At 37.2% G+C, this 10,725-nt stretch overlaps 1 protein-coding gene across 1 annotated transcript; it reads left to right on the plus strand.

Moving 5' to 3' along the window:
* The first annotated feature begins 726 nt into the window (after positions 1–726).
* On the plus strand, positions 727–2,430 carry LOC108475848 (uncharacterized). Its single transcript, XM_017777820.2, has 2 exons — positions 727–1,170; positions 1,951–2,430. The coding sequence occupies exons 1-2, from the start codon at positions 855–857 to the stop codon at positions 2,286–2,288; spliced, it is 654 nt and encodes a 217-aa protein (XP_017633309.1). The 5' UTR covers positions 727–854; the 3' UTR covers positions 2,289–2,430.
* The last annotated feature ends 8,295 nt before the right edge of the window (positions 2,431–10,725 follow it).

Raw genomic sequence — 10,725 nt, forward strand, 5'->3', positions numbered from 1 at the left:
CATCAAATTAAAGTTCATATATACAATTGCACATTAAATCAAAGTTCATATATAATTTTAAGATTTATCTCTTAATTTTAAAATTAAAAGAGACTAAATTTTAAAATTAAAATTTTCTTTCATTTCTTCTCTTTTTCTCTACCCTTCACCCACACAACATCCTCAAAAGAAAAAGAAAAAAGTAAACGTGTCATAAAATGGAGGCCACACATCTACAATTATCCCATGTATGTTGAAATTATGTATAGTTATTTAGAGTTTGAAAGAAAACTTAATGATGTGAATTGCAGCCATGTCTTGCTTTCATCAGGAATAGCCTCACTAATATCGAATAATTAAGTATAAATGCTTGGATGCTCAAATTACTTTATGTTTCCTTGCCAGTAGAGGATCTTAGTATTTGGCATTGTCCATTAGCAAGAGATCATGATTTGGATGTGCAACTCTAGCTTTGGCCACTTATTAATATGATTTAAGGTTGGAGAACTTGGTCACTTAACTAATATTGCTACTTGCATTTTATTTGGACCAAATTGATATTTTTACTTGACCAAGGTTGCCCCAAATAGTAAACACGGTTATGGTTATGCATTTACTAATTTCCATGTAAAAATAGCAACACACCGAAACAAAATAAAATTAAAGTACCAAAATGAATGGAATTAAAAGTTGAGTGCCAAAAATTACATTATCTTATATATCTATAATAAAACAGACTTCACCCGACCCGATTCATCGACACACACTCTCCGCAATATAAGCTAATAGATAGATACCACTATCTTAAAACATTTTACTTCCTCTCTTTGCTCTCCCTTCTTCAAATTACTTACCACTGACGACGCCATTTTATCATGAATGGGTATAAGGATGACAGTTACAGCTGCTATTTCCATCCTAAACAACAGGTTATCGGGGTTTGCCCTTTGTGCTTAAATGATAGGCTTCTTCTCCTAGCTTCAAAGCAACCCCGACACTCTTCTTCTTCATCCTCATCTTCTACCAGAGGCAGCCATGGATTTATTCAAGGTTTTTCACTAAAGAAACCACCCATCAACAAGCTCCCTAAGATCTTTGCTTTAGGCTCATTGCTCAATCATCTTGAGTTCAAGCATTGGAAACCTGGAAATTCTGATGATGATGTTCTTGATGTTTCAACCAGTCAAGAAGGTATTTTTATTATTGTACCTTTCTAATTTCTTCCCCCTTCTATTGTTCATGCAGAAGTATTTTTTTTTTTACTTGAATTTCTATCAACATAAGGGAAAAGAATAAATCAGAAAATGACATGAGGGGAAAAAAAGAGATGCATCACATGCATGCATATATGATAATATGTGAGTTTCTTTTCCATGCGAATATTATTAAATAAAAAAGCATTATATTAATTCAAGAATAATATCTTTGAAAATACTATGATTTTCTAGGGATTTCAGTTCTTCACACAATTCTATGCAAATTGGCTTTTGTTTCTTATCTGTATCTGCAAAATCTACAGAAAGCTTGGTAGGTAATGCAAACAGAAAACTTTGTGAACTTACCTGTATGATTCCAGATGTAATCAAATCAAATCAACATTTTACCATTTCTTTGTTGGAATCATGCAAATCATTCAGCTACCTAGTAATAACAAAAATAATAAAGACATCAAAGATCATACAAATTCATCTGAATTTGAATCCACCGAGGGACCCCATTCATGTCAATTCTTGCCAATCATGTCCTCAGCATTTGAACTTTCGGTAAAGATGGCTGCCCTTATATATTGCTTTAGTTTTCACTTACTAATTCATGTAGCTAACTGGTTGCACAAATTTGGGGATGCACTAGAATACTTATTACTTTACCTTACCATATACCTATGTAACTATATTACTCCGACTTGGTTCTCTCATACATAGATTTGTGTCCGACTCTATATCTTTGTGTCTCAAATTTTTACTTTTACAGACTCCTTTATCTCTATCAAGTTTGAAGAGAATGGTGTTGGTTCATGGGAAAATGGCAAAGTTTCCAAGGGCTCAATTGAGCATTGCAGCAAGTCCTGGAACCCCACCTTGACAAAGGCGATCACCAAGGAACCAAATCTGACCAGTAAGACTGTGATAGAGCATGCGAAACCGCGTGCCTCGCTTAAGTGGCGAAAGTGGATTGGTCAACTGTCCCAGCTCATCAAGTGGAAGCGGTCCAGCAAGGCCACTGTGTGCCACATGGGAAGTAAGGTAAATGGAATCAACTTGATGGGGAAGGGCTGGATAGGGACTCTGACAAAGAGGACCAAAGAATAAAGAGTGTTTTAGTAGAGAAAGGGACACTAAAAACCTCCACCATGCATACCAATTTGTGAGTTGGGGCTCTCATTTGTGATAGTGAAGTTGTATTACAATCGAGATATATAGTAGAGTCAAAATATACTTTTGCTACCTAAAAGAGCTTTTGGCTTAAAGTTCATTGGCTTCTCGTATTTTGTTCTTAATTCTGATAAACTGAACAGGGTGTAAAATGATTGCTATACAAAAGAAATATTTGTAGAAGTTGAAAAGCAAAACTCCCATGGCATTTTCAAAAAGTGAGGAACAATTGGAGCATAATTCAATAGGGTCCCAAGGGGCAACGTGCCCTCAAAATAGTGGTATAAGTGGTCTTATTGTTGTTTTGATGGGAAAGTGCTTATTCTAATCTCTTACTGTTGAGTTATATTCTAGAGTGTCATCAAACCCTCTACTGTCTGTGACATGTTTCATGGAATTAGAAAGTTCTAAAGTTTTTATCATAGCTCCAGGGGGATTCTGCCCCATGCCATGTGCGAGTAATTATGTTTCATTCAAATATATCAATTTATTATATGTTTAATACGTGTATATTTAATTTTTTCTTTTTTAATTTTACACATATTTAGAATCAATTCTTGAACAGTTGCATCTTAACACCCATATAAAAAATATGATTGATACAAATTGTAAGATTTAAATAAACAAACACTCGTGAAATGTATGGAAGTTTAAAAGTAAATAACAAAATTTTCAACAATTGTCTTTGTCATAACCATTTTTTTTAAAAAATGGGAATCGACTTGGATTTTGAAAATAAAAGAACGAGAGTCGCCACCGATCCTTTTTGACGAGGTGTGATCAGGTCACCTCATAAAAGTGGTTGTTTTTAATAAATAGTTTGATTTATTTAAACAATTTTGGTCTACGCAAATCAAGAAAACAGGTTCGGGAGTCGGTTACGCTCGAGGAAGGATTAGCACCCTCGATACGCCCAAAATTGGTACCTAGTTGATTAATTAGTGTCTTAGTGTCGAAAATTAAAATAAACTTGAAAGAATTTTAAAATACGATCCTCCTTTATAAAAAGCTCAAGTGTTAAAGACCTTCTCGTCTCAAAATATGAAATGTCACACCCAGTAAGTTAGGACGCGACATCTTGAATTTTCGAGAGCGAACTTGCCTTTTATGAAATCTGTGTATTTTATTAAAAGGGTATTCGATTATTTAGAATAAACGAGAGAAGTCGAAACCCAGTAAGTTAGGGCACGTTTTCTCGAATTCTCAAACACCGAATATTGCCTTTATTTCGAAACAAAATTCTTATTTCGAGATGACAAAATATCATACCCGGTAAGTTAGGGCACGACACTTCGCATCTTCGAGAATAAGCATTTTTCAACACTCGTATAGTGATTTGAAAGAGTATTCCGTTATTTAGGTTAAATGAGAAAAGTCGAAACCCAGTAAGTTAGGGCACGATTATCTCGGACTACCTAATAACGAATTTTGCTTTTATGAAAGAATTGTTTTAATACATTGAACAAAAGCAACGCGATTTATAGTAAAATGTAAAAGCAAAATATAGCATTGACGTGTACAAGAATATAATAATGGTGCGACGGTGTCAAAACAATAACATGATCAACCGTAAAAGATGAAGTAATATCAAGGCTAATAATATGCAATTATAAACAAATGATAAACATGGCAAAAATAAAAATGACAATGATAACGAAAATGAAAACAATAATAATAATAATGTAAATAACAATAGTACGTAATGATAATAACGCATGGTATTTAAACATGATAGTAATAATGTGAATATGAAGTAGTAGGGAGCACATGTATGTAAAACATATAATACCAGATTACAAATATGTATGCAATATTTATTAAAATAGTAATAATAACAAAGACTAATAATAACGATATATAAACATATAAATGTATATATTAAAATAATAATATGTGTACGTAGTATTAAAATACATAAAAATACGATATTAACAGACGATATGCACACAAAATATATGTAATATATTAAAAGATTAGACAGTATATGCAAAAATATATATATGTATACAAAATGTATGTAATGTAAGATATGTGCTTAATAGGGAATATAATGTATATATATTTAATGAAAACATGTGTGACACACAAATACCTAAAAACAATAGTATTAAGCTATTAATAATACTATATAACATATATATACATATCTATAATGAAAATATGTACTACTATGTAATGATAATAGAAATACAAAAGTAAAAGTATTAAATTAAAGTAATAATATATATATATATATAAACTACATATGTAAATGTGTATATGTACGTGTAAAATGTATACTAATATATAATGATAATAGTGATAGTAATAATAATGTTAAAAAGTAAATATAATACAATAGTAATATTAAAATAAGATAATTAAAATAATACTATACCTATAGAAAATGTATATACATACATATGCGACAAAATATGTATTAATAGTAATAATAATAACCATATAGGTGATAATAATAACGATAATAATATTTGAAATATACATAAAAATAATAAAAGGTATGTATATATATAATAATAACAATAGTATAGCAAAAATAATGATAATATGTTAATGAATATGGTAATAATGATAATAATATTAAAATAATGCTAAAAATAAAAAAAGTAAAAATAATATAAAAATCGATTAAATCTCAAAGAAGGGACTAAATTCGAAACTAAAACAGGATTTTGGGGCCAATTCGAAAGGAAATATAAAAAGGGGCACCTATTTGAATACGCAGATAATATCCAGGGGCCAAAAGGGGAATTTACCCGAACCCTTAAAACGACGTCGCAGGAGAGAGGATTAAATCGCGAGACGTGATGAACTTTGAGGCCAATTTGAAAGAAATAAAAAAGCTAATTGCAAAACGTGTGAAAAGCGGAAGGACCGCGCGCGTAATTAGACCGTCAGATGAAAACGCGCGGATCCTGAGGCGGGTCGGAGCTGGTTCTCGGGTCAAGGTGGCTAAACGGCGTCGTTTTGGGGCTTATGGGTGCCGACCAAAACGACGTCGTACCGGGGGCGTATAAAAACCAACTTTTTCTGAAAAAATTTCATTTGGTCTTAGAGTGAGGAAAAAAAAAGAGAGAGAGGGGGACTGGGGCGATTTCCGGCCCCAAGGCCGGTCACCGGCCGACCGCCGGAGCGCCGTGCGCCACCGTCACCGGCCACCGTGCACGGTGGATGGAGTTTCGAAAAGGTATGTTTTTTTTATTTTATTTGTATTTTTTTTACATCTTTATAATATGCGTATTCATGTGAGTAAATAGATTCTAAAATAAAAAGAAAAATAAAACGAAAAGGAAATCACCTTCGGCTTTTAGATCTTTCTGGATATTTTCGTTTTCTGCTTTTGATATTATTGGGCTCTTTGTTTTTTTTGCTTGTGTTTCTTTGGTAACAATGTTGTTTTTATTTTCTTTTTCCAAAAAACCCCCGTACAATAGTTTCGGGTGTGGCCTTTTATATGCATTTCCCTTACAACTTGCTCTGCTTTCTATCTTGTCTCGTTTATTGTTTGCAGGTACCAGTGGTGGAGCAGAGTCCACTTGCAGGCGTCGGTGGTGGAGCAGAGGGGTGGGGAGCATGTGCTGACGGCTAGGGTTTCTTGGAGGAGTTTAGGAGGGTGGGCTAGGGTTAGGTGGGGTTTGGGCTTAGTTGGGCTGAGTTAGGGGTTGGTTTGTAATTGGGTTTAGTGGGTTTTGGGCCCAAAATTGGGCTTGTACAGCTGCCCCTCTTTGCTTGTTGTCGTGTAACGAGAACAGAGCAAAGACTTGAGAAAGACCAATTTTGCCCGGTCTCACTATGTCTGGACTTGTCTAGCGCTCCTTTTCCCCAGGTAGCTTCATTCCAATCTTGTTGCTTCACTCCGCTTCACTGCTCTACTGCAGCTTCAAGAAGGTAAGGTTTGTTTTGATTTGCTCCACTGCAACTCTATGGAGCTAAGACATGTGACTTCAATCTACTCCACTGAAACTTCAAGGAGATCTGCTGTGGCTTCGATCAACTCCACTGCTATTTCAGGAAGAAGATATTTAATTTTCAGCCTGTTACCCTACTGCTTAAGGGATTAAGGCTTGTCATCTTTGATCTGTTTCCCTACTGCTTAGGGTTTTAGATCTGTATACTCAACCTATTACCCTACTGCTTAGGGGTTTAAGGTTCTTCGTCTTCGATCTGCTCCACTACTACTTAGGGAGATAAGATCTGCAATTTAACCTGTTACCCTACTGCTTAGGGGTTTAAGGTTCTTCGTCTTCGATCTACACCACTACTGCTTAGGGGGATAAGATCTGCAATTTGGTCTGTTTCCCTACTGCTTAGGGGTTTAAGATCCTATGAACATCAGCTTGTTACCCTTCTGCTTAGGGGGTTAAAGCTTGGTGGTTTGAATCTGCTTCACTGCATTCGAGGAGGCAAGATCTGTAATTTTCAACTTATTACCCTACTACTTAGGGGGTTAAAGCTCATTATCTTCGATCTGTTTCCCTCCGCTTGGGGATTAAGATCTATAAATCTTCAATCTGCTTCTTTGCAACTTCGGAAGACAAGATTCATTGGATTCGATTTGTTCCACTTGCAACTTCGGGAGACAAAATCGTAATTTTAGCCTATTACCCTCTTGCTTGGGGGTTAAGGCCCATCTTCTTTGATCTGTTTCCCTCTTGCTTAGGGGTTAAGATCTTCATCTTCGATCTGTTTCCCTCTTGCCTAGGAGATAAGATCTGCAATTGATCTGTTACCCTACCGATTAGGGTTTAAGACCCTTCGTCTTCGATCTGTTTCCCTCTTGCTTGGGGGTTAAGATCAAATCTTCGACTGTTGCCCTCTTGCTCGGGGGTTAAGGCTTATGAATTCACTGATTCTAGGGACATGACCTGTAGAATCAGTTCCCTGTATATATGCTTATGTCAAAGAATTAGGATGTTATGATCAAAATGAATCAAATGTTCCTAATTAGATGCACTTATGAATGTTCTATGAATGTATGAGTGCAGCATGTTGTGAGCATGAATCCCTGCTTAGGTTGCCATTGCTCTTTGTTCATCAAGGTTCCTTTACTGAAATGGTATCCTGTCTTCTTGTTCAGCTCAAATTTTGAATAGAAAAACCCGAAGAGGTAGCCTCCAATTTAAACTCTTTCTTCTCAGATGCTTCCAATCTTTGAGTTTGGTTAGTTCTAAATAATAGTCCTGTTTCAGGTCCCTGTATTATTTAGAAACTTTCGGAGTAATGTGTAGAACTCTTTTTGCAAAAATGGTTTTAGTCCATTAATCATCATTTCAATGCAAAATGTTTGAAATAGATTATAACAACGACAAAAACTGAAATTTATCAGAAACAACATTTGAAGGGAATATATTAACCGCAATCAACAAACATTCTTTGGAATACAAAACGAATAAAAGGGAATAGGTGCCCTAGATACCGCAGACGTGAGTTTCTCTCAGACTTCTTGAGGGCTCCTTTTTGCCCAATATGTGTTTAAGGGATCTAGGGTACTCTTGCAGATGCCCCAAGATGTAACATCTCTCCTCCTTGTTAGTTTAGGCACCATAAGACCATCGCATGCCCCGCCTTTGCTCAAAATTTGAATCACCCTTTACGGTTTTTCAATTCAAAATCCCTTTGGTCTCAAGATGCTCTTTGCGAGTTTTCACCCTGGCCTCTCCCTTTTTTTTTTTAGGCGAAGTATTTCTTAACCGAATCCGAATTCACGAGATTGGATAAGGTCTTGCCATCCATTTCAGCCAATACCAATGCTCCGCCAGAAAAGGCTTTCTTCACCACATAAGGCCCTTCCCAATTCGGCATCCATTTTCCTCTGAAGTCTTTTTGTATGGGCAGGATCTTTTTCAGTACTAGGTCTCCCTCGTGGAACTCTCTGGGACGAACCTTTTTGTCGTAAGCTCGCATCATTCACTTTTGGTACATCTGACCATGGCAAATAGCCCGTAGCCTCTTTTCTTCAATCAAATTCAACTGATCGTATCGGGACTGGATCCATTCTGCTTCATCTAACTTTACCTCTGACAAGACTCTAAGGGAAGGGATCTCGACCTCGATAGGTAAAACTGCCTCCATTCCATAGACTAATGAGAAAGGCGTTGCCCCAGTAGAAGTTCTGATAGACGTTCGATAAGCATAGAGGGCAAATGGTAGCTTCTCATGCCAATCTTTATAAGTTTCTGTCATCTTTCCTACAATCTTCTTGATGTTCTTATTGGCTGCTTCGACTGCACCGTTCATCTTCGGGCGATACGGTGACGAGTTGTGGTGTCTGATCTTGAATCGATGCGGACATCCGCTATCGTCTTGTTATTTAAATTCAATGCGTTGTCAGATATAATCCTTTCTGGTATTCCATATCGACAGATGATTTCCTTTTTTAGGAACTTGCTAACTGCTGATTTAGTGACATTGGCGTATGAAGAGGCCTCCACCCATTTGGTGAAATAATCAATGACCACAAAGATGAAACGATGCCCATTTGAAGCTTTTGGCAAAATTGGCCCAATCACGTCCATGCCCCACATCGAGAAAGGCCATGGCAAGGTCATGACATGCAGAGATGAGGGAGGCACATTAATCTTGTCTCCATAGATTTGGCACTTATGACATCTTTTGGCGTAGTTAATACAGTCTCCTTCCATGGTGGACCAATAATAACCGAACCTCATAATTTGCCTGGCCATTGTAAAACCATTAGCGTGTGTCCCGCAGATGCCCTCGTGGACTTCTTCCAAGATTTTCTTAGCCTCAATGGCGTCTACACATCTTAATAGTACCTGATCCTTCCTTCTTTTGTATAGGATCTCCCCATCTAAGACATAGTCACTAGCCAGTCTTCTTAAAGTTTTCTTGTCGTTCTTAGTAGCTTGGTCGGGGTACTCACAATTTTTCACATATCGTAGGATATCGTGGTACCAAGGATGATCATCATTTTCCTCTTCTTCTTCAAGGTTGTAACAATGAGCCGGGGCCTCGTAAATGCTCATTTGGATCGGTTTCACATCTTCTGGTTGGTTCACTTTGATCATAGAAGCCAAAGTTGCTAAGGCGTCGGCCATCTGATTTTCTTCTCGTGGAAGGTAGTAGAAGACAATATCATCAAACTCTTTAATTAACTCAAGGATCAGCCTTCGGTAATTGATCAATTTGGGATCTCTTGTCTCCCATTCACCTTTGAGTTGATAAATCACTAGGGCAGAATCTCCGTATACTTCTAACACCTTGATTTTACGTTCCATGGCCGCGCGAATTCCCATGATGCATGCTTTGTACTCTACCATATTGTTTGTGCAGTCAAAATCCAATCTACTAGTGAATGGATAATGATCTCCGTTCGGGGATATCAGGACTGCCCCGATTCCGTTACCTACGGCATTTGATGCTCCGTCAAAGTTTAGCTTCCAAGGGTGACCTTCTTGAGGGTCTTCTTCAGTGGTTGCTATGCACATTAGGTCTTCGTTTGGGAAATCAAAGTTCGAGGCTCGTAGTCCTCTAGGGCTCTGGCTAGGAAATCTACTATCGCGCTCCCTTTTATGGCCTTCTGGTTCACATAGACTATATCGAACTCAGAAAGTAGAATCTGCCATTGGGCTATTCTCCCATTCAAGGCAGTCGACTCTATCAAGTATTTTAGAGGATCCATTTTAGAGATCAGCCAAGTTGTATGGTACAACATGTATTGTCTCAGTCTTCGGGTTGTCCAAATCAAAGCACAGCACAACTTTTCGATGAACGAGTATCTCGTCTCACACTCAGTAAACTTTTTACTGAGGTAATATATCGCTCTTTCTTTCCTTCCCGATTCATCGTGTTGACCGAGCACGCATCCCATAGAATTTTCAAACACTGTCAAATACAGTATCAGTGGCTTATTCGGATTAGGTGGTGTCAACACTGGGGCATTAGACAAATATTGCTTAACCTTGTCGAAAGTCTCCTGGCATTCCTCGTCCCAACTACCAGGGTTGTGTTTCTTAAGGAGACGGAATATGGGGTCACATTTCTCGGTTAGTTGTGAAATAAACCGAGCGATGTAATTTAGTCTTCCTAGGAATCCTCGAACTTCCTTCTGAGTACGTGGTGGAGGTAATTCTTGTATGGCCTTGACTTTGTGCAGGTCGATCTCAATCCCTTTTCCACCGACCACGAATCCTAGCAGCTTTTCCGACCGCTCCAAGGTACATTTTATGGATTGAGTTTCAACCGGAATTTTCTCAACCTCAAAATAATTTTCTTAAGACTTGCACATGCTCTTCTTCACCCAAGATTTGGCGATCATGTCGTCGACATAAACTTCAATTTCTTTATGCATCATATCATGAAATAGGGTAACCATGGCTCTCTGATATGTTGCTCCCGCATTTTTCAATCCAAA

This window comes from Gossypium arboreum, chromosome 3 (genome assembly GCF_025698485.1).
Source record: "Gossypium arboreum isolate Shixiya-1 chromosome 3, ASM2569848v2, whole genome shotgun sequence".
NCBI classification, from domain to species: Eukaryota; Viridiplantae; Streptophyta; class Magnoliopsida; order Malvales; family Malvaceae; genus Gossypium; species Gossypium arboreum.

Bases quoted from the DNA above. Each gene is read 5' to 3' on its own strand.
- LOC108475848 (XM_017777820.2), top strand. From the start codon at position 855: ATGAATGGGTATAAGGATGACAGTTACAGCTGCTATTTCCATCCTAAA. The intron at 1,171-1,950 runs GTATTTTTATTA...TTACTTTTACAG, and splicing joins TGTTTCAACCAGTCAAGAAG to ACTCCTTTATCTCTATCAAG.